Source organism: Cryptomeria japonica, chromosome 7 (genome assembly GCF_030272615.1).
Source record: "Cryptomeria japonica chromosome 7, Sugi_1.0, whole genome shotgun sequence".
Classification (NCBI taxonomy): domain Eukaryota; kingdom Viridiplantae; phylum Streptophyta; class Pinopsida; order Cupressales; family Cupressaceae; genus Cryptomeria; species Cryptomeria japonica.
In genome coordinates, this window is record NC_081411.1 from 418,669,938 (window position 1) to 418,695,086 (window position 25,149).

The 25,149-nt window shown below is 37.2% G+C and overlaps 1 protein-coding gene across 1 annotated transcript in view; it reads right to left on the reverse strand.

Moving 5' to 3' along the window:
* LOC131033406 (probable cyclic nucleotide-gated ion channel 5) overlaps positions 1-25,149 on the reverse strand; it is a 295,575-nt gene that overhangs the window by 231,041 nt on the left and 39,385 nt on the right. The window contains exon 3 of the mRNA XM_057964642.2: positions 23,952-24,528. Coding sequence (XP_057820625.2) covers positions 23,952-24,528 — 577 coding nt within the window. The remainder of the gene's footprint in view (positions 1-23,951; positions 24,529-25,149) is intronic.

Here is a 25,149-nt window from a genome sequence, read left to right on the forward strand (position 1 = left end):
CATTTACCAATCCAAATGAGGCCGTTGAATAAATAGCAAGGGTCATGATTTTTTTTCAAATGCAAACTATTCAATATAAGCCACTGGTGCATTGTGAAAGGAATTGTTATAAGTTTGAACTCAATCATTTCATTGATTGAATTCAAACCAATGTTGCTTGCATACAAGTGAATCATCCAAGCTGATCCATTACAGCATTAAGGTGAAGTGATGCTTACCGATTTTGATTACTAAGCTTGGGCGATTAATATTTTGGACAAGCGATTGTGCAATGATGAATCAAAAACCAATCATGCACCACCCACAGCGGAGTCATTTGGAAGGAACGATTTTGGGCTAAGTAGCCCCAAGATCATCAATTAGCGAACTCAATCTCAATCAGCGAATCTGCCTGTACTCCATCAAGCAAAATACCTTCATGACTGAAGAGGCAACTTATCACAGTTTCACATCAGCATCCGATTTCTATTTACAAGAGAGTAGTCGCTATGCGTTTAGATATTTGTGGGTTTTACGCACCTGAGGGCTCCCTATATCGCAGAAATCACCAAAGAACCAATAACTAGAATTCTCTGCTTCACTGAAGCCGTGGCGGCTGGCAGACAGGCGCCTGAAAAGATTTTCAAGGTTCTAGACATGTATGAGGCTGATATAATCCCCGATATTAATCAAATATATTGTGAAAGCTCCTGACTAAGCATGCAGGTAAAGGTCGTACAGAGCCTAGCTCGGATAGGTGACGTGGCGTGGGGGATTTTGATGGACTTTGATAATTCCATTGAGAAGGAGATTGAGCGACTCAATTGCTTTGTCTGTGATTGATGTGGGAAATGCAACTTGGGTAGATGGCATTCATACACGTCTCACTGACGGTTTTAGTTATAATTGTAACCAAATTGATAATTGTCATTGTTGAAGTAGAAGCGGTAGTAACCAACGTTATAATTACCTAATTCCATTCTTGAACAGCTATTGTGGTTCGACACCTTCTCAGTACCTATGGAATAATATGAACAAGCCTTCTTTGTTCAATGGCCTAGAGATGCTCTTCATTATGGAGATGTTGAGCATCGCGATGTCCACAATGCATATGATTGTTACTTTCACATGGCTTCGGCTAATGGTCTTCTGAGACCACGGAGTGGATTCTTTGGAAATCTTGAGCCTGAATTATTGCTCCGTTGGTATCAATTAGGTGGCTGCATCTGTCATAGTCTACTTGCCAAGTTCACAGTATTGGTATAACTTGAGTGGTAGAGGAAAATGCCTTACCCCATGCATATTAATCTTGAATTACTTTTGGAGGTGCCAAATATGGCTGCAAATGCACATGATGTTAGAAGAAAGGTGATAAGTAAGTTGTTCCAGTGTATATTAGAATAAATGAGATAAGTATTTCATGCTATAACTCTGATAGTGAATTATGTATGCTTCATTAGATGAACTATTATTAATCTCTTTGAGACGCTTTCAGGACGGATCAAGAAGCATAAGAGATTGCATTCAAGGAAGGAAGAACTTGATGCTAGCTGTCATAAGATTGAGTTGGTGGCTAAAGGCGTTTCTTCGAAGAGGAGGAAATAACATTCAGAGGGAGTCTAAAAATCCATCAGAAGCAACCATGGGCAAGGTATTTTCCATGATTGGAACCTAGTGAGCAGAGTATGCTTCCGTGACAGAGGGAGCAACTAGAGGATCGTGGTTCAAAGGGTTTGAAAGAGACATAGTTCCTAGACCAAAAGTGAAATCTGTTGTCTCGTCCAAGTGGCTCTTCAAAATTAAACATGCTGCAGATGGCAATATAGAGAAACATAAAGCACATTTTGTTGCCAGAGGATTCTCATGGAAGGAAGGTATTGATTATGAAGAGACATTTGCACCTGTTGCCCGGTATACCTCCGTTAGAGCAGTCATAGCTATTGCAGCAGCTAAAGGCTAGAAGATCCATCAGATGGATGTGAAAACTACATTCTTGAATGGGACTATTGAAGAAGAAGTCTATCTAGAACAACCTGAAGGTCTTGTGATTCATGATGCAGCTTCACATGTGTGCAACTGAAGAAAGCCTTATATGGACTTAAACAGGCTCCCCGAGTTTGGTATGAGAGGATCAACAGCTATATATTGGGTCTAGGATTCTCCAAGAATGATGCAAATCCAAATCTTTACTTTAAAATAATTAATGGTGATATGTTGATACTAATCCTATATGTTGATGATCTGCTAATTACAGGAGAAGATCACCTTATTGTTCAATGTAAGAAGGACCTGGCATCAGAATTTGATATGAAAGACTTGGGCAGTTTACATTACTTCCTTGGATTGGAAGTTTGGCAAAAATCAAATAGTATTTTTCTAAATCAAGGGAAATACACTATTGATATTCTTAAGAGATTTGGGATGTGGAACTGCAGACCAATGTCGACACCCATGGAAACCAACTTACATAAACTAAAGGAAGCAGCAGCAGAATCCGGACTTGCAGATCCTACTCTTTACACACAGATAATTGGATCACTGATGTACCTGGTTAACACTCGACCGGATATTTGCTATGCAGTGAATGCTTTGAGCTAGTTTATGTGTGAACCTCGAGAGATACATCTTGTTGCTGCGAAGCATATATTGAGGTACCTTCAAGGTACTGTTGGATATGGTCTCAAATATTAAAATGTTCGAAAAAGCACATCAGGGTGTTGCTTCAATTTGGGATTAGCTATGATTTCTTGGTTATCCAGAAAACAGTTTTCAATAGCTCAAAGCTCAATAGAAGCCGAATATATTGCAGCATCTTTGGGAGCAAGAGAAGCAGTATGGCTCGGAAAATTGCTTGTGGGATTATTTGGTGAGCCTCTGAAACCTACTATCATCCATTGTGACAATCAAAGTTGCATCAAACTGTCTGTAAATCCAATATTCCATGATAGATCGAAACATATAGAGATTCCTTACCACTATGTGAGAGACATGGTAGAAAGGAATGTGATCCAGTTGGAGTATATTAATAAGAGCAATCAAACAGCAGACATTCTCACCAAGCCTCTCCCCAAAGTAAAAGTTGAACACTTTAGGAAGAAACTTGGTATGGTTGAAATGTAAGTTATTGAGATTGAATCTCAAAATTGTTTATTTGTATTAATATAAATAAAGATGTTTAATGTGTAAACTCTTTTGTCATATGTGTGACTCTATGACTTGTGGGCCTACCCTGTGTACATTATTGAAAGGTGACGATCTTTCAAATAATGAACACTTGTATCTAACATTGTAAGGTGACGACTTTACAATGATTAATTCACTATCATGATGAATATCATGTGACTTGATATTTATGGACATGTCATGATAGTTAGTATATCTTGGACTTATTGATAGATATCATGAGCCTTGATATCAGTTGAATATCATTATGCTCCTTATGAGATAATCATGGTGGATATTATGCAACGTAATATCCATGGAAATGTCATGACCTGTTATGGTAGACATCATGAGACGTGATGTCAGTGCACATACCATAACTTGGATGTATATGTGAAGAATGTCATGTGACTTGATCTTCTTGAAACATCCTCTGATATCATGAGTAAGGTGATATCTCCATTGATATATACTTGATTATCTTCCCCAGCTAAGAGGGAGTGTCGATGCATATATATATATATATATAGATATATATATATATATAGATATATATATATATATATATAAGTATGTATGTGTATGTCAGTCCACTATATGAACCGACATACATACACATACACATTTCTTGTGCCTATAAGAATAATTATTTCAAAAGCTTTGTAAAACCATCATCCTTGTATTTGATCGAAATACTATACAGATACAAGTATATTAATCTATGTAATCAGATTCTATTTCATCTTCTCTTGCCATGTTTCGAGCAATGATCATTGACGGCAACATTGTTTTATATATAACAGATCAAGAAATGATTGTATTTATTATATCAAACATACCTAGATCAAGTAATGATCAAATGTAATGCACAGCATATCAGCGGCTTTCATAATATTGTTTTTGGTTTTTATGTTAACTAAACCGATTGAGGATCAGGCCTCTTGAAAGCACCCTTTGGCAAATGTTGTATTGTTTGACAGAGGGCCATGTCATGAACGGACATGGCTCCACATTGTGGAGACATGTCCCCTCATGACATGTTTCTCCACTTATATATGTATACATGTCGATATCATAAAGAGAAGAAATATATATATAAAAAATGCTCTCTCTCCCTTTTGTTAAGTTTTATGATCAGATTAGATAGACAGTAAATTAAACACAAATGCACAGAATATATCCTGGGAAAACCTTCCTCTTGAAGGTGAAAAACCCAACAATTAATCTCTTGTAATATATTAGCAAATGTCCTTACAAAGGCTTCACACTTGAAGCTATACAATAAGGTGATTCAATCTAGAGTCAATCAATGCAATATCGATTCTATACGCCTTGAATGAAGATCACGACTTGGTGACAAGTTAACAATCTGTTGAACATCAACCACAATATGTAGAAGAATAATTCGAACTGCTGGAGATAATTTGTTGAAGATGATATACTCGATCTACTGAGGAATGTGCTCTACAATCTGCTTGTATCTGACTGAGTGAGCACGATCTGCTTATATGTTTTCTAACTGCTGAAGGATAGTTGATTCGATCTGCTTGTATAATATCTGATCTGCCTTTTAATGAATAATTGATATCTTGGAAGTGTGAAGAGGATCGAACTATATACCCACACATTGGATATGTCAACCAACACGTCTCCCTCTAGAGTCATCTTCCTTAATAACAATCACGTCCTTTTGTTAAGTTGATTACATTAAATTAACAGGTCTTTTATTATACAAGGGTAGCCTATTAAATATAAATACACATACATATTATAAAATCGATAGCCATTCACACATTTAATGGCTAAGTCGAACCTGATGAGTCCAACCGAAGCTCTACATCAATACTCCCTCTTAGCTAGGGAGGAATCCTTCTCGACACCTAAGTTACATAGTCACATCCCTCATGGCTACTCCCAGAGGATGAATACACACAAATGCTAAGTCATGGAGTCTCTCACATGACATCCACCATACCTACTCGCAGAGGGTGGAACAAGGGTTGGAACCTCAATCTTCTCTCACAAAGAAGAATGCACAACAAGGGGTGATACCTCAAACTTCTCTCACAAAAAAGCATGCATAATAAGGGCTGAAACCTCAAACTTCTCTCACAGAGAAGAAAACTCAACAAGGGTTAATACCTCAAACTTCTCTCACAAAGAAGAATGCATGACAAGGGCTTGCACCTCAAACTTCTCTCACAGAGAAGAATGCATTATAATACACATCAAGTAATCACTGATGCTAAGACTCCCTCTCAACAAGGGCTTCATTCTCCACAATTCCAAGCTTGTCTCGAAAATGCACAAATTTCACTTTCGCAAGAGGCTTGGTGAAAATGTCAACCGTCTGTTCCTCAGTACAAATGTATCTCAACTGAACAGCATTCTTTTGTACCATATCTCTGATATAGTGGTATTGAATCTCTACATGCTTCGTTCTATCATGAAATACTAGATTGACTGAAAGCTTCACACAGCTTTGGTTATCACAATGTATGGTAGCAGGCTCCAATGATTGTCCAAACAATCCTACAAGGAGCTTATGAAGCCAAACTGCTTCGCAAGTTGCCACACATGCTGCAATGTATTCTGCCTCTGCAATGCTCAGAGCTACTGAAGACTGCTTCCTACTACACCAGGAAATAATAGCAGATCCCAAGCTAAAACAACAACCAGAGGTGCTCTTCCGATTAGTAACACTTCCTGCCCAATCAAAATCAGAATATCCTTCATGAATCAGGTCCACACTGGAAGAGTATTTCAAACCATATTCAACTGTGCCATGCAAGTATCTCAAAATATGCTTGGTTGCAACTAGATGTATATTTCTAGGTTCACTCATGAACTGGCTAAGTGCACTCACTGCATAGCAAATATCTAGTCTAGTGTTAACTAGATACATCAAGGACCCCAATCAATTGTCTGTACATAGTAGGGTCCACAAGACCTGAACTAGCTGCAACTTCCCTCAATTTCTTCAAGTTAGTTTACATTGGTGTGGACATAGATTTACAATCTGTCATTCCAAATCTCTTCAAGATATCGATGGTGTATTTTCCTTGACTTAGGATAATCCCATTGGGCCTTTGCCAAACTTCCAACCCTAGAAAGAAGTGCATAAGTCCTAAGTCCTTCATCTCGAATTTGGAAGTCAACTCCTTACATCTATCAATGAGATGATCTTCTCCGGTAACAAATAGGTCATCAACATAAAGTACCAAGATCAACATATCACCATTGAATACCTTGAAGTAAAGGTTTTGATCAGCATCATTCTTGCAGAAACCCAAACCCACTAAGTATCTGTCAATTCTTTCATACCAAGCCCGAGGAGCCTGTTTAAGACCATATAGGGCGTTCTTCGATCTACACACGTGAGACTCTTTCCCATGAATCACGAACCCCTCAGGTTGCTCGATGTAGACTTCTTCAATCACACCATTGAGAAAGGTAGTCTTCACATCCATCTGATGCAACTTCATCCCTTAGTTGCTGCAATGGCAATGATGGTTCTAATGGAAGTATAGTGAGCAACAAGAGCAAATGTTTCTTCGTAGTCTATTCCCTCTTGTTGAGAGAGGCCACGAACCACAAATCTAACCTTGTACTTTTCAATGCTACCATCAACTGCATGTTTTATCTTGTACAACCACTTGGAAGATACAACAGACTTCCCTTTTGGTCTAGGCACAATATCCCACACATTGTTCTTGAGAATGGATTGATACTCCTCATCCATTGCATCTTTCCAAACTTGTTGTTTTGCGGCTTCCTCTACACTAGAAGGTTCAGACTCAATAAGCTTACACATTAATGCAACATAACCAGAAAATCTTTGAGGTTTTTTGCTTTCTCTGAATGTGCCTCTAGGAGCGGCAAACTATTATGCTTCCTCCATAGTGTTTCGCGCCCAAAGAGGTCTCTTTTGAGACACAACAATATCTCTAGGCCCATCAATGGGATCCAAAGGTTCAATTGGGTCATTACTCATATCAGGTTCTATAGTCTCCCTCTAAATCTCAGAAGCATGATCAACATCCATGTCTTGAGGGGTCTCATCATCTATCTCCATGCATGAGCCCTTTGATTTCCTGAATGCAGCATCTTCCTCAAATGTGACATCCCTGCTAACTTCTACTTGCTTCTGACCAGGAATGTAAATACAGTAGGCTTTGGAGGTTTCATTGTAGCCCACAAATATTCCTCACTTGCCAGAAGGTTCCAACTTGGTTCTCTTGTCCTTGGGAATATGAACATACACAGGACAACCAAACATTCTCAAGTGGCTGATATCAGGCTTGATACCTGAAAAGGATTTCTGTAGGAGTCATATTTTGTAATATCCAATGAGGACATCTATTTTGAACATACACTGTTGTTCTAGAGGCTTCTACCCATAGAAAAATCTGAAGGTCTTCATCATGAATCATATCTTTTACAGCTTCAACAATAGATTTGTTCTTCCTTTCAGCAACCCCATTTTGTTGAGGGTTGTAAGGAACACAGAACTCCCTCTTGGTCCCTGCCTCAATACAAAAATCACAAAAGCTACCCGAGGTGTACTCACCTCCATTATCAGACCTTAAAATTTTAATTTTCTTTCTAGATAAATTTTCTACAAGAGCTTTAAACACTTTAAACCTACTTAGGACTTCATCAGACTCTTTAGATCTTAAGAAATAAATCCAAGTCTTCCTAGAGTAGTCATCTATAAAAGTTACATAATACAAACATCCACTTAGGGATGGAACTGACATTGGACCACATAAATCTAAATGTACAAGATCTAGTATTTCTTCAGACCTACTTTCACTGCTATGAAAAGGACTTTTAATATTTTTGCCCATAGCACAACCTTTACAAGTACCATCATTTACATGAATAAGTTTAGGAATACCTTTTACCATCTTCTCCAATGATGGAAGAGCCCTATAGTGAGGATGTCCAAGGCTTTTGTGCCAGAGTTCGTTGGAACTGGAAGAATCATGAATAAGAGCTTGAACAGGGAAAGTGGAGAGTTTGTATAAACTCTCATGTCGATTTCCGATCACACAAGCAATCTTGATGCTGGAGTTCTTAGGCCAAGCAAGAACTCTTCCTTCAGAAAATGCAATTTGATAGCCCTTATCTTCCAAGGCTGAAATAGACACAAGGTTTCTCTTGATTCCTGGCACGAACAATACATCACTTAGGTGTAGAGAAACTCCAGATTGAAGGTTTAGAGATGTAGCACCAACTCGTCTTACAGCATAGCGTGCATCATCCCCAATAATAACTTGGAGATGTGACTCTTTCTCCACTAGATCAAAAAGGTGTTCCCAATAACCGATGATATGTCGAGAGGCACCACTATCAATTAACCATGTATCACTGTCTGTAGGAACATTGGTTGATAATGCTGATATGAAAAGAAAACCATTGGAGTTATCTTCAACTTTAAGGTCGTTGACCATTTTTGAGACTTAAGAGGATATTTCTCGAAGGAGGGAGAGAGAAGAGAAAACTGAGTTGTAGAGAATCTGATCACGATCTTCTTTCACCGTGGCTTTGATACCATGTTAAGTTTTATGATCAGATTAGATAGACAGTAAATTAAACACAAATGCACAGAATATATCCTGGGAAAACCTTCCTCTTGAAGGTGAAAAACCCAACAATTAATCTCTTGTAATACATTAGCAAATGTCCTTACAAAGGCTTCACACTTGAAGCTATACAATAAGCTAATTCAATCTAGAATCAATCAATGCAATATCGATTCTATACGCCTTGTATGAAGATCACGACTTGGTGACAAGTTAACAATCTGTTGAACATCAACCACAATATGTAGAAGAATAATCCGAACTACTCGAGATAATTTGCTGAAGATGATATACTCGATCTGCTGAGGAATGTGCTCTAAAATCTGCTTGTATATGACTGAGTGAACACGATCTGCTTATATGTTTTCTAACTGCTGAAGGATTACAGTTGATTTGATCTGCTTGTATAATATCTGATTTGCCTTTTAATGAATAATCAATATCTTGGAAATGTGAAGAGGATCAAACTATATACCCGCACATTGGATATGTCAACCAACACATCTCCCTCTAGAGTCCTCTTCCATAATAACAATCACATCCTTTCATTAAGTTGATTACATTTAATTAACACGTCTTTTATTACACAAGGGTAGCGTGTTAAATATAAATACACATACACTGTCATAACCCCTCTTTGGACATTTGATTATTGTGATTAAATAAATACGATAATTAAAACATTTAATAATATGGGAAAATCGTCTCATTTATGAGACTTCACGATTTTCCTCTAAAGTGAGAGGGTTGTTATAACCCCACATCCTAGTGATGTAATTAATACTAGTTTTTGTGATTCTTCATCATAATAATAAATTATCATTTATTATGTAATTAAATATCGATGTTAATAGTAGTATTAATCATTCATTAAAATAAAAATAAATTAATAATATAATCGTAGAAACTAAATATAAATATATAAATATATAATTAAAGCAAGATATGTTATCACAATATCATGTTGAATACGATTCTTGGACTAAGGAATGAGGAAAAAGGGTGCGATTAAAGATTATGAAGGCAATCCGATCATTAGTAATTAGTTAAGGCTAAGATTGCTTGGTTAATTATTTGCAAAAGATGTGATGATAAAGGCATAACTCTTCGTATCACACCTCCATCGGTGGGTATGTAAGGGAATGGGGATTAATATATTTGATACACAGCGGGGTGCTAAGACAGGGAACGAAGGTGGTGTATCCACCATTCTCCAAGGCCTTTTAAGAAGGATTAAGAAAGCATGAATAACATCCACCCATATCGCATTGGCACAAAGATCAAGATCAAACACAGAAGCATACTGAGACATATCCTCTCCTTCAATCATCGTATGGTCATATGGAGATAAGACTGGAAGAACGATCAGAAATTATACTCAAATATATGATTGCTCAAATGCATGGTCATAAGCACGGTATTCCAGAAAAGCAATCAGCCACAAGTACTAGGAGCAGAACCGTAACTGTGTGCAAATACATTTATATAGGAATTCGATCAATTTCATAAGTATCCACAACATTTATAATGATATATCGGCTCAATCCACCTGTATGCACAATGACACTCCAGTCATCACAGATAAGAGTGAAAAGTAATTCGGATTCTGAAATAGAACACCCAGGTAAGTTATGCTAAACTCTAACCAAATGAAATATTAATGGCACAAAAGGATGATATTGAATCAAACATAAGAAATAATAATCAGGCATATTATATCAAGAATATATTTCTCGCCAATAACTTCATAAAATATATGGTATATATTAACGTGTCATACTAAATTTATAACAGTAATGCACAGGGATGTGTTTAATGCGTATGCTTAATATATAGGAAGTCTAATAATGATTGAATGCAGAATATTGGGAGTAATATTAATATAGACTGCAACACATATAGGAAGTCTAATAATGATTGAATGCAGAATATTGGGAGTAATATTAATATAGACTGCAACACGTATGACAGTCTTTCTTAATTTCTTAAATAGTGGCAGACCAGATCTGACGCATGGTCAGATCTGTCTGTCCTTACCCCCCACAAGATATATTATTGCTTTTAGGTAGGGATGTGTTGACGTGTATTTTGTACACAATCATACACAGAATAAAATACCATTAGGCATCTTATCCTCTCTTGAGAAAATAGTCTCTAACTGCTGAAGATCTGCAAAAAGGATCAGTTAGATAGACTCCAAGGTTCTTTTAGTGGGGTCTCCACGTGTGGACAAGCTTTTTTAGTGGTATGATGTGATTTGCTGTTTCCTTCAAGGCGTCTTACGGATTCAATAGCTCGAAGATTTCACTAATCTAAAAAGAACTTTCAAAAAATGGAAAAAGATAGGGCTTAAGAGGTCTAATCTAGCCTAACCCTATGAACGACTTAGCATGAATGAGATTTGGCAAGACTCAACCAATTTCAATTTTGCCATGAGACAACAACTCAACTGAAATTAGTGCGATCTTCTAAGGTAATAATGATGTTCAATGCATCAAAGATCAAGGACACTACTACGAAGGTACATATCCTAGATACGAAAATGCTTGAAGGTTAAGGACTCAAGGTGTTTTCCAGTCGACCACGCAAGGCGTTCTTACAATCAGCAAGAAGCTAGTGGTTTGGATTGCGAATCCTACCAAATATCAAATCTCACACTTAGTCTTTCTAATTAACAAACTACTTTGATTGAGCGTGATTCAAGTACATCCAACAACCATGAAGATAACTCAAGGAACTTGCAACAAAACACCATAACTTCAATATTTTATTGATTTCCAAGTCATCATATACAACAATTGCTTGAACTTCTCTCTTCAAGACTCAATCTTGCTACAAAATAAAAATTGCTTACAATTCTAATCTCTCTATTTCGCTCTTAACTCTATTCTCTATTAACTGACTATTACAAATGAAATGAAAATGGGGGTATAAATAGCATCCCCAATTACAATGAAAGGTCCAAATCGAAAGCAAATCAACGGACAAGATCATGACACCTAAACCCTAATTAGGGTTTATTACAAATGACCTCCTTTTTACTGAACAATATTAAATACATAGCCAAATATTAAATTCGGCACAAAAATCTAGGAGGTATCAACCAATGAGAAATAAGATGTCATGTCATCTGTAACAACCTTTCATCTAGAATCTTATTCCCTTTCCAATTTTCCTTCTTAGCATATGCAATGAATTTTGTCACAATTCCTTCGATTTCTGTGATTGGAATCTCGGGAAGATTCTTGATACTCTCTTCTAAGTGGATAACTTGATCAAATGCATCTAGAAGAGCTGTGTCCCAAGTAGGTTCAAGTTCCTTTGTTCTATCAATCAGGAGCATGGTGGCATACATCTGATCATACTGCTCATCTGTAACATCTGCGTCCTTGCGAAAGATGATAGTGATTCTATCCTCAAACTCTTGTAAATCCACATCTGTCTCGACCTCGATCCTCCTGCCAAGAATGGTACGAAGTACCTCAAATACTCTGTCCTGGATCGGATTGATCACCTCCTCAACTTGACCACATCTAACGCTGATGTCCTCAAAGAGAACACTCTTTATATGGAGTAAGGTTGACCACTGAAACAAACTGTGAGAATCACCTTCTAAGATCCTCTCTTGTGCTAAAATTTTTCTAGATGTATGTCTTATAACTCTCAAGACAGGGATGACAACGTCCTTGGTATGGGCAAATGCAGCTACTGTTGCCATCAATCTGTGGATTATCTCAAGAACTTGGATAGCCTGATGGGTGATCTTCGACATCCTTGTAATAAACTCAATGGCCACCGTGTGAGATCTATCCATCCAATTACATGTACGCTGAACCATATTCCTGAATCTTTCTGCTTCATTGATTGATTGAAGGGGCAATGCCTGCAATGGTGATCTAACTGGATCCTGACGTCCCAAAGGTTCATTGATGTGACTGAAATATGTTCTCCATGCACCGACCTCTCTCTCAAGCTTTCTATTCTTTTCTACTTCTTCTCTAAACTTATCCTTCAATGCCTCAAATGTGTCGGTGGCATCATCTAAAGTCTGCTCTGCTGTGGATGGTCCTAACTCAATAGTCTGTATATGATAGTCCTCTGCTAGGATCTCACCCTCATATTTGTCTGCTGCCGGTGTAGCTATCTGCAGTTTTCTAGATCCAGTCCCATCTCGAATCATCTTGGACATCTTTGTAGCCTTCTTCTTCTCTGTTGTCATATGTGAGCGTCCAACAAGGCTCTCTAGATCGATTGCACTGTCCTCGTCCTCAATTACGATCACCTTAGTCAATCTCTCCTTCAACCAGTCTGGGATATTTGATCTTGTCTCTTGAACTTGAATTTCTTTGTGTACTACTTCTTCTTGTCTGGGAGGAGATGTTACTTCATTATCATTATCTAAATCATAGTCTTGGAGAGATCCATCGGATGAAACATGCTGTGCCTGTTCTTCCTCCTGTCTATCATTCTGTACCATCGATTCCATGGATTCTTCCACTCGAACTGTTCTATCTTCTGGCCTGGAAGAAGTACCTGGTGTTTGATCTTTGTTAGCACCTTGCTTTTTCTTGGAAGGCTCTTTCTTTTCTGATCTTTCCTTTCTCTTTGAACCTCTCGGATGGAGATTGCCCTCACTGGCACATCGAAGGTTACCTTCACCTGAATTCCTAGGATTAGGATTGCCTTCACTAACACTGGCTCCACCTTCGGCTGGCTTTTCTTCCAAAGTAAAAGACATGGCTATGCCTTGTTCTCTCAACTTCTGATGTTGAATGTCTACCCATCTGCGAGTACAAGACAAGACTGGTGCCATCAAATCATCTAAATCCACGGCCTCGGGCTCATTCCAATTCAAACTAATTGTTTTACTTTCTCTATCATATGAAGATTGGATGTGCCTGCCGTTGTCCTGAGCTTGGTCGGCTACTCTGTAAATCTTACATTTCCTGATGAAATCCAAAGGCAATCTAGAATGTATCTTGCGTTTCACTTCAAGATCATCTAGGAGATTCATCATAAAATCTTCAATTTGGTATTCATGTCTAAATCTTCTACCGACTGTCTCTTCTAAATGTCCATGAGGATCAAAACTATTCCTCCAAGCAAAAGATGAAAAAGGATACAAGGCTAACTCCCTCTCTGCGTCATCCATGGCTGAGACATTGGGACATACCTCAACTGAATTACCCAAAATAATAGGTACCTGAACTCCATTCTGATGTCTGTGTCTGAATGCCTTCACATATGCTGCCAACTGCCTTGTTACTTCAAGTAACACAATTCTATCTGTCGGGTACCTCGGCAACATATATGGAGGTAAAGGGCATCCATACACTCTAATGTAAGTGAACTTGGGAAACTGAATGAACCAAGCACCGTACCTCTTGATTAACTCCTGGGCATCCTGAGATAATCTGTTGTGAATCCCTCCTTGCAACGTCCTGGTGATGTTCATCGTGAAAGTATCATTGATTAACTTGTAGTTCTTCCCTGGTGGATGATGCAAGTAGGTATAGGATTCACAAACTCTGACCTCGCCGGGTCCTCTTCCAATCACTCCTCTGTGAGGTAGTCCTGCGTACTCGACGCTCCTGATTAAGGCATAGATGACGTATGAACTCATGTGGAAGGACTTAGTAGCCCTGAGTCTTCTCAATTGTACGTCTAAGCAATGGCTAATTATCCTAGCCCAATGTATTGTACCCTTTCCTTGAACAATCACCTGGATGAAATAAAACATCCATTTCTCAAAATAGAAGGCATGAGGTGCTCCTGTAACTCTGTTGAGCATGGTAATCAAATCTCTGTACTCCTCTTGGAAATCGATCCGGTGTGGTGTGTTCGGTACTTTGCTCAGACGGGGACGACTCTTGAGTAGCCAGTTCTTGTTGATGATGCTTAGACAAGCATCTGGATCGTCATCGTACACTGATCTAGCTCCTTCAATGCTCTTGTATATCATGTCCCTGTGCTCTGGAAGATGGAAGGCTTCACTTATGGCCTCCTCTGAAAGGTACGTCAAAGTGTTTCCCTCATTGGACACAATTGTCCTGGACTGTGGATTGTAATGACGGGCACACTCGATCATCAACTCGTGGCACTGAATAGCTGGAGGAAAACCGGCCGCCTTAATGATGCCACTCTCTATTATTCTCCGGGCGACAGGTGATGGCTTGCCGATGTAAGGGACCTCTCGGAACTTCTTCGTGCTAAAGTTTCCCAAGTTTGTATCTCCAATGTTGCTCCACTTGGACACGATCTTGGTCTCCACCTCTTCAGTCTTCTGATCTTCTTTCATGAGAGCCGAGCGACTGGTGGATGCTCCCGCCTTTGGGGTCGCCATACCTACACAACATTTCATTATAAGAAATAGATTTTGCAATAAATAACGTAGATAAGAGAGATAGGTTTTAGGAAACCTCATGATAAGTCCCTAGAGTTATCATTTCCTAAAAAAAAACAACGATTGAGCTAAGAGATTCAAAATTTCAAAATTCAAAAATGAAATATGACGATGAATGAATAAAGCAATAACAATTAAATCGCCATACCTTGATAGAGAGCTAACTCTAGAATGCAAAAACAAAATTCGCCTAGGCAAAATTTGAGGTATAAGATAATCTTCAATATGATTCCCTCAAAATATACTTCGCCACCTCTGGAGAGAACGTGATCTTCAAGTAATGCCTTAGACGTGGTCTTAAATGATCTCCAAATTCGCCCTTGGTGTGGTCTTCAAATTCGCACCACCTTTTGATAACTACGCGCCACCCTTGGATGAATGAAATTCGCACCACCTTTGGCCTTCAACGCAATTCGCACTCCACACAAGATGATACTAGCGCCACCTTTGGTTTGAAATCGCACCACCTTTGAACACACTTCGCACTATATTCGCCTCTTCTTGATTCGCATGAAGAAAGGTAAAAATGATTATGTAAAAATGAACGTTTCACTCCCCTTATAAATAGCGCTCATACCCTTTCACCTCTTAGGCCGACTTGACAAATAAAACCATTTTTTAAATGATTTGCAATAAAATAACAAGGCCGACTTGCCTAATTGGGCGCTTCAAATCGATTTTTATATTGATTAAATAATTAATTATTAATGCCTTGCGTTTTTTTTAAATGAGAATTTCGATTTTTAATAAAGGCAAAAAATAATTAATAAAAGATAACGCCATATTAAATGCTAAATAAAAATGGATTTTCAATTTTTTAATCGATTTAGCATTTAAGGAAATTTAAATTTGTTTGTTTGGCGCCAAAATTGGAAAACAAAGGGACGTACCTCATCGCTCTGGTCCCTTGGAGAGGGACAGGAGCGATTCACCATTTTGTCTTGACTTTTGCATTTCTTACGTCCAACTCCTTCATCTCCACGTTAAAAATCGATCACCTTGATGGTCCTTCGAATTTGATCGCCTTGTGTGCGCATATGGGTGTCCTTTAAGTGCACATCGCCCTGGTCCTTGTCCAAAGGACAGGAGCGATCTTCTTGTTTTCATGTCTATCTTGCATCTTTTAACTTCGATTTTTTTATTGTGGGCGAATAGCATCCTTTGTTCGTGTCTTTTGCGCTTATTCCATTTGCTCGCATGAAGTTTTGAGTGTATTAAAGGGATCATCGCCCTTGTCCCTTGGAGAGGGACAGGAGCGATCCATGTCCTTTCCTTGACCTTGTCAACTTTGCACTTCGATCTTCATTGTAATGCCCTTCAAACGTCGTCCTTCACCTTACCTAACCTTGCTTCGCTTTGATCTTTGAAGGAACGTGCGTGCTTTTGATGATATCGCCCTGGTCCTTGTCCAAAGGACAGGAGCGATGTGAGGCTTTTACATTATTTGGCAATGTTTGGACGTTCAACACTTTTGCAAATTATCTTCAAACGATGCCTTGGACCATATGCTATCTTAAGACGTCTTGACTTAGCTTGATCTTGAAGCAAAACAAGGAATCCAAAGCAAATCGCCCTGGTCCCTTGGAGAGGGACAGGAGCGATATAGTCTCCATGCTCAAAATAATGATCATTTCACGTTCAAAACTCTTGTTTATCATCCTTTTACCATACCATGGACCCTCTAAAACATTGCAATGTCTTGTCCTTACGTAAATTTTGCATGAAATGGCCAATGCATCTAACATCGCCTTGGTCCCTTCCTAAGGGACAGGAGCGATCTATGTTATAGGGTGTCAATTTCTTCATTTTAACGTCCTTTGAGTGTTTGCGCATGATGAAGACGCCTTGAAATGTCCCTCGCCACCTTGTCTTGACTTGTGTCGACCTTGAACTTCGGAGGAACGACCTTGAACTTGCGTAGGGAGTATTATCATCAATGTATCGCCCTGGTCCCTTGGAGAGGGACAGGAGCGATCCTTCCCTTGTGGCCACTACCTCACTTTGCCAGGTTCCAAGTTTATATTCAACGGATTCGTCCCTCTTCACTCCATTCGTCCATGCCTCGACATCATCTGTAACTTTGCAAGAAAAGCAATTATATCAAAAATCGCTCTGGTCCCTTCCTGAGGGACAGGAGCGAACTAGGCATTTAACACTGTTATGGACGTCCCAAAAATCTTCAATTTATATTCAATGCGTTCATCTCATGTTTTCCCTTGTTTTTGAACGTAAACTTTCCTTGACCTTTGTCTGGATTTTGCATAATGAAGGAAATCGCTCTGGTCCCTGGGAGAGGGACGAGAGCTACAAGGTACCTCGCCCTGGTCCCTTGGAGAGGGACAGGAGCGATTTGGTCAATATAGGTCATTCTCCTTCGTTTTTGCATCTCAAATTATATTCATTTGGCAAAGTATCTTCCTTCGGACGTCCTCCAATTGCTGAGTCATCAAAATCTTGCATGGACATGGCGAAATTTGAATTGTAGCTCCGGTCCTTCACTGAGGGACAGGAGCGATTTTCCTTCTGGAGGCCTTTCCGCGCTCATGAAAATCTTCAATTTATATTCAAATGAAAGATCTTGTCGTTCTCTATCACTTCAAACGTAAAATTTGTCCGGACTCTGCAAGGACAATGAGATATTTGAAAATGAGCTCCCGTCCTTCACTGAGGGACAGGAGCGATTTTGCTCCTACAGGCCAAAATAACAAGATTTTTCACATTTTAACACTTCACGAGGCGAAAACAAATCAATTCCAATGCCTAGGATCAAACTTCAAAAAAGTCAAAATTTGGTCAAAATATTCAATCAGACAAAAATTCACATTGACGGTCATCATTTAAACAAGTTTAAGCTCTGCATGAACATTCCAATTGAAAATTAGACCATTTTGGCGAAATCATTGCATTCAAAATTTGCATTCTAGAAAAGAAAGCTCAAAAGCTCTCAAAAATGACTGGATTTTGGCTTGAAAAGGCAAGATTTAAAACCCTAAGGCTTAGCCCTAAATCCAGACAACTAACGGACTAACAAAACCCTAAAAACGAAAGCGAAAACAAGCGAAAAAGAGGGGGTCCCCATTTGCGATGGGGCGATGTGTGAAATGGTCACAACAGGATGGTATTATTAATTTATATATTTGGTAATTAGAAGATACATAAATATTGGATAAGATAATTCAATTCCTTTATTTATATTCAGGTCTGAAAAGGATAATAGATTTATCTATATAATAATTGACAGTAAGATACTGGCAGTATTGGTGGCATGCACGGTGATGTGTTCAATATGATGAGTAAGATTGGAAGCTCGATAATGATCATATGCACTTGCAGAATTCAATAATAGTATAAATATAGATATTAATATAATAATTATTATAATATCTTTTAGAAACTGTTATGCAGTAATGCAAAACAATTCATATAACTAGTTATTAATAAATATGTAAATGTTTTATAATGAATCAGAATAAGATCAATTATGTAGTATGGTAAATTAGCAAGCACTTGATAGACAAAGGAAAGAAAGAAAATCACAGATTTGATTCACATTAAGATAGACTTGTCTCTTAATCAAGTTAGTTCAAGTCATAAGTACATAGAAATAGATTAATTATGGTTATAACAGGTCTAAAGCTAGTAGGGGACATTACATACACATTATAAAATCGATAGCCATTCACACATTTAATGGCTAAGTCAGCCCTGAGGAGTCCGACTGAAGCTATACATCAACACCTTTGATCGGCAATCTCAGACTTGAAGAAAAGAAGTACATCAGCATCTCATCAATACATTATCATTATTAACATTCATATTTGTTAAGGATTAAATTCTGAATATATACCCTGAAATCAAAAGAAGAAATCAGTACATTATACTCTGCATATTGTAAGAATTGCATCAGTCCGAATTAAATTTAATTTACCTTAACAGGGATATTACAATCAACATGGGTACTCTAGAACCCCTACACTCCCCCTATAGGAACTATGCCAAAGGGTGACAAAGTTATGAATAAAAACAACAAATCATCACTAAAATCAGTATCTGAATAGTAGAAAATCTCTCAAACGTGTTTGAGAATTGTTCTAGCGAAAAAACCCATCAAGGAGCACACAAAGTAGGTGATGGCCATATTACACTAGTAGAAACAAATGAAAGAACATCTAAAGGTTCCGAGTAATCTATAAATGACATAGAATTATAAAAAATTGTGCCTAAAAAGACTTTGACATGTGTTCTTAGCATTTTTAGGTTCTAGAAATTTCTAAGTATGTTTTAATTTTTTTTCCTTTTTTGCAACCATACATAGAAGTTTAACAAAGAGTACAAAGTTTGGAAAAAATAAAAAAACTACAACTTAGTTAGAATCCAAAGATTTATATTCACGAGATTTAAAATATGAAGGAATTCCCAAAAGGATTAGGGTGTCAAGAAAAATTTATTTTCCAGGCTAGTATAATTTTAAAATTCTAGATCCAAAGTTGATTTTTTATGGGTTTAATGGAAGGGACTGACAAGGTTTGAAAATTTTTGGGATCACATTAAAAAATTTAGGAAAAGTTTATTTTGTTGGTTTGTTAGCAAAATGGCCAATAATCAAAATCTAGTATTGCCAAAGGCACAAACTCACTAGCAAAAATTAAAATATTTGGATTCATAAGATTCTAGCCATCGGTATGTATCGAGAATGTCACAAAATCTTGTCACACACAAAAATTAGACCTATTAATCCTCCAATTGACTTTGAGAAATGTCATAGGGAAGCCTTGTTGATTCTCAAGTTGTTGTCTTATATAATTTAATCTTTGAAATCCATAACACCACCTCTTTATATAACATGTGGAAGAACAAAGGAAAGTAAATACAAAGTTTCAAAAAAGGTTGGTTTGTGTATCTCAAAAATTTATTGCTTTCTATCAAAGTGTTTAAGAGGATCTTTGTTCGAACATATCTTAAAAATTAAGGATCTTAAGTATTAACTTTGTCACCATCAACAAAGCAATTGAAGAGGACATGGTTGCACTAGTTTTTAACAATCTCTTGCCTTCCTTTACGATATTTATATAGTCTTTGAATCTTCTAGCTAAAATTTCAAACACTAACTTGTGATAAGGTCAGTCAATATTTTTGCAAAACAAGTGACAACAACAAGAAATAGGTGAATCTACTGCTGGGATCATTGAAACTCTTCTCGCTGCCCAATTTAAGAACAAATATTAAGATTGAACTAACAACACTTCTGCTGCTCAATTCAAGAAAAAAGTGAGATGTTTTTATTGTAACAACTTTGGGTATGTCTAATGTCCCCAATTTTAGCCGCTAGGCTAATAGGTGATATAAGGAGGAATTAATTAAATTAATTTCTTAGAAAGTCATTAAAATAAATTAATTATTAAAAGTGACTATCTTTAATTAATTTGATTAAAAAGTGACTTAAGTATAAAAATTTAAAAAATAATTAAAAGTCACTTAAATAATATTAAATAATAAAGTGTACCTACCCTCTTCTAGAAGGAACCTCGTGAAGGGGGATGAAAAAGGATAAATAGAAGAGGATGTTAGAGGATCAGGGGATTGGAGATTTGGATATGATGAAATGACTGATGCGTGGCATTGGTGGAATCTCTGAGGACGCAAACCTTCAGCAGATTGGATAGAAGGGCTAGACGAAACCCTAGTTCTTCATTTGGAGTAGGTTCGTGACGGAATCTACATCATTGCCTAATTTGTGAAGTCTTCGCTCGAAGACAAATTTGCATTAGAGTGGGAGACATTTTCAGTCTTCCAATTTGGGCTCATTGAAGTTATTGTTGCTGCCATGGTGGAGTGAATTCATGACATTTTCAGTTTATCAGATTTAGGACCCATGGTGCATCAATTTACATAGGAGGAGTGTGGCGATCTTATTAAGGAACATATGGAAGTAATCTTGAGAGTTTGCTGATGAAAATCTCCAGGTCTGAGACAAGTTCGAATTTCATCCCCTATTCCACGATTTTGGACCAGATTTCATCATTAAGGCATCGAACATTCCTTAAGAGGTCAGCTATAATGTGGAGCAAGGTGAGGCGATTCTTCTAGGAGCAATTTGAAAGAGTTTTGGGAAGGATTCGGCCACCAATCAGAATTTTATCAGAGTTGTGTTCAGACTGCCCATGCCCACGACTTTGCCTATACCTCATCAAGGAAACTTTAAACTATATATTTAAGACAGGCGATGAAGGAGAAGGAAGGGAAACTCTTTTAGAGAAGATTTGAAGAGAGATCAGCCACCATTGAGGGTATATCAGGGAGTTCGGGCCTGACTGTGCATGATTTCGATTTTGCCCAAATATATTATAAGGAGCATCAAAAGATAAATTGAAGACTAGTGATCTGATGTAAGGAGAGAGGTGCTTCATTTAATACCAAATTGGAGGTTATTCTGCTGTCAAATCAGGGAGATCTCAGTCCGTCTACCATAACAGCAGGGGCGGCAACATAGTTGATTTGACTTGGCACTCTCAAGGGCTATTTGGCGTGGATATCGCTTCTTTCTTCATAGCGAATTGTTCCAGGTTCTCCTACTATCATTTCATTGCTTGATCTTGCAATAATAGCCTTGGCTGTCACGTGTATTCAGACTAGCTGAGAATGATGAATTGATGTATAAGAGTCTTTAGTCATTGTTGATGTATTGTAGCTAGTCTTGGTACTACATTGTGGAAATCTTTTGAACTCAATAGAAAAGTTAGAGGTTTGCATTGACTATATTACATTGTATGAACTTTTCTGAGGATACTTGCCAACTGTTTGACAATATGCCAGCAAGTCCATGAATCTGATTTTGAGTCAAAATTGGTGCTAGGACATCATTAAACTATTAGTAGATGCATTCTTAAAACTCATACCTCTAAGATAATCATTGTAGAATGTCCTTTCATTAATTAATGTTTGTGTGGTGACTCAATATCAAACTGAAAACAAACGGAGACAGCAGTCCACATAACACGCAGCATTAGTAAGCAGCATAACACACAGATTTGACAGCAAATATTCCTTGTTTCAGTCATCAATTGGACAAGGGATATTACAGCAAATATTTAAGAACAAATATTAAGATTGATCTAACAACACTTCTTCTGCTCAATTCAAGAAAAAAGTGAAATGTTTTTATTGTAACAGCTTTGGGTATGTAAAGAATGATTGCAAACAAAGACCGTATAATCTATCCTAGAAGCAATAGAATGAAACTGATGGCAGATAATATTGAGGAAGACCATGAGGAGAAGTGTGGATTAACGGATTTTTCAAATGGTGTTAGAAGCAATTGTTATTTATTTGATTCAAGTGCATCTAGACACTTCACATGTCATAAGGACTGGTATGTCAGGTTCATTGCTGAAGAGAGACATAAAGATTTTGTTTCACTTGGTGACAAGTCACATACAATCAAACAGATAGGCGATGTCAGATTGCATTCAATAATGGCATCAAACGTTTAGTACAAAATGTTAGGTGTACTCTACGTTTCAACAAAAATTTGCTCTCTATTAGCCAACCTACAAAAAATCAAAATATTTTAATTCAATTTTGAGAGAAAGAGTGCATTGTTTGTGATGTAAACCAAGAAAAGATAACTGCTCGAGGCATTAGGCAAAGCGATGTGCACAAAGGCAAAAACTTGTTAATCCTATTTTGAATGCTACACAAGAGGAACCATGGTCCAATCATAGCACTAAGGAGGTCAAGAAAAAAGCTAGTGTTGTGGCACCATTGATAGATATACCTCCTAGACCATGGAATGTTCCAATGTGTCAACATTTGGGTGCTTTGTCTCCAATTATGTGTTAGCAATGTAAAACTGAAAGTGTATTCATTCTGAGTGAGATTCAAACCATATAGAGTTTGTCTTCACAACACTACCAATTATGCCTTGAAGGCCTCAGTGATACTTTGAAGGTGAACCCAATGACGACTTCATAAAATCAGAAATGTCACCTCAGAAGGAAAGCAAACCAACTGATAACTCCGCAACAAAGCATATTCATTATGTTTTTTTTGCATATCTTTCTCATATGCCTGTTGTCGAGAAAGTTGCTTGTGCAGATATTTCTCTGCATTTCTACACATCTTGTGATTTATGACTAAACCTCCGAATCCTTTTAATTTAGTAATTAAGGCGAGAATATTAGAATATAAGTATAATGATATTAATAATAAGTTAGTGTTGGTTAGTGATCTTTTATTAAATTGGTAGCAGAAGTCTTTTGTAATTGCCATCTATTTTTAGAATATAACTACTCTCTAAATTTAGTACATGTTCAATAATATAATGCAATGCTCTCAACTTGAGAAGACATGCCGATTTCTCTCAATCTTATTTCTTCAATTTTTAACAATATGACAGTCATACAACCATCAAGAGTGTTTACATCAAACATACACAATACTGAATTTACAGTGCAATTTATCTCATTCAGTAGTGCAAACAAGTTCAAAACAATGCAGTGGAAAGGAACAGAAACAAGAAGAATAATGATGATAAAAATGATATTGCATATAATAGGCATTTCCAATAGCCATAGGACTTTGTGAAAGGCACAACCCCTTTTTTCGCCACATTTTCATGTAGCTATCTATTTAAGTAATGAATAGCTTATACTAAGTTGACATAATTTTAAATACAGCCATAGCTGAGATCTAAACAGTAATTCCCATGTTTGGTGCTAATTTCTGCATATAAAACCATACTTATAAGAGAACGGGATATGAACTTTCCCATGAATAGCAAACATCAAAATTTATTTTTTAGAAACATAAAATGTCCGTACCTGGGGAAGAGGCAGCACAGCGAGAAAGTCAATTATGAAGTATGTTGACAAGTACTTTTTTGCAATTTGTATTGGATCTATCACGAGCTCTCTTCTCCCAAATACCATAGATGGAGATGTGAAAGCTGTTCGGAACTGAAACACCATGTGTACTAAATAAAAGATATCTATGAGAGACCGCAGAACAGTAACAACAGTTGCCAAATTCTTATCTATACCGAGGCAATTTAATCCATCATCCACAAGTGGCACATAAAAGAAGAATGGATCAACAAATATTGCAATCATGCATGATATAATAAAAAATCTGTTCCACCTCTGAAGGACCTTATCTTGAGGATCAAATAAACTCTTTTTGAACAATTTAAGATCCTCTGGAAAGACTACCCTGGACACTTCATTTACCAATGAACAACCAATATTCTTCAATTCTTGTCCTCTTTTATCCATTGCTCTTCTCACACAACACAATGTAGAGCTTGATGTCCTGTCCAAATTTCTATATCTCAAGTCATAGTTACTAAATTTGCCAGTCCCTGAACCAAAAGGCTCCGCAGACTCTGTATCAGTGTAAAACCTGTGAGATAAATACTAAAAATTCAGTTGAATGGGAAAAAGAATTATCAATAGAATTATAAATTATTACAGAACAAGAAAGTGAATTTTCTGAAAAGAAATGATGTACTTCTAGCAGCATTAACAAAGCAATCACAAGTTACAACATTTAGAGATCGAAGCCTTGCGAAAAAATGCAGATTGAACATAAGATTGATATGCATGTACAGAAACCAGCAGATGCCACTTTTCTTATGGTATGAAAATAATCTAACAAGAAATTTCTAGCTTACATTTTGTATTGGGAAGGGTTTATTTCAAAGGCCACTGCAAAAGGAAATTTGAAATGATAGACAAACTGGTCAAGTGTGAGCACTTTTTATAAAACGCTTATTTTAATAATACTTAACGTGGATTGTATCAAGAAACTGTCTCACAATAATTCTATTGGAGATATGTTGTAACATTCAAAAGATTGGATTCAGAACAACATATCACGATGATCCAATGTATGATTTTAATTTTTTTTTTTTATATGTATGTTGTCTCCTGTTTTCCAGAATTTTTCACTCAAACCCATTTTAGAATTATTTAAACCTCATCTTATTGTTTAAAACTAAAAAGATCACCATGCTTACAACCT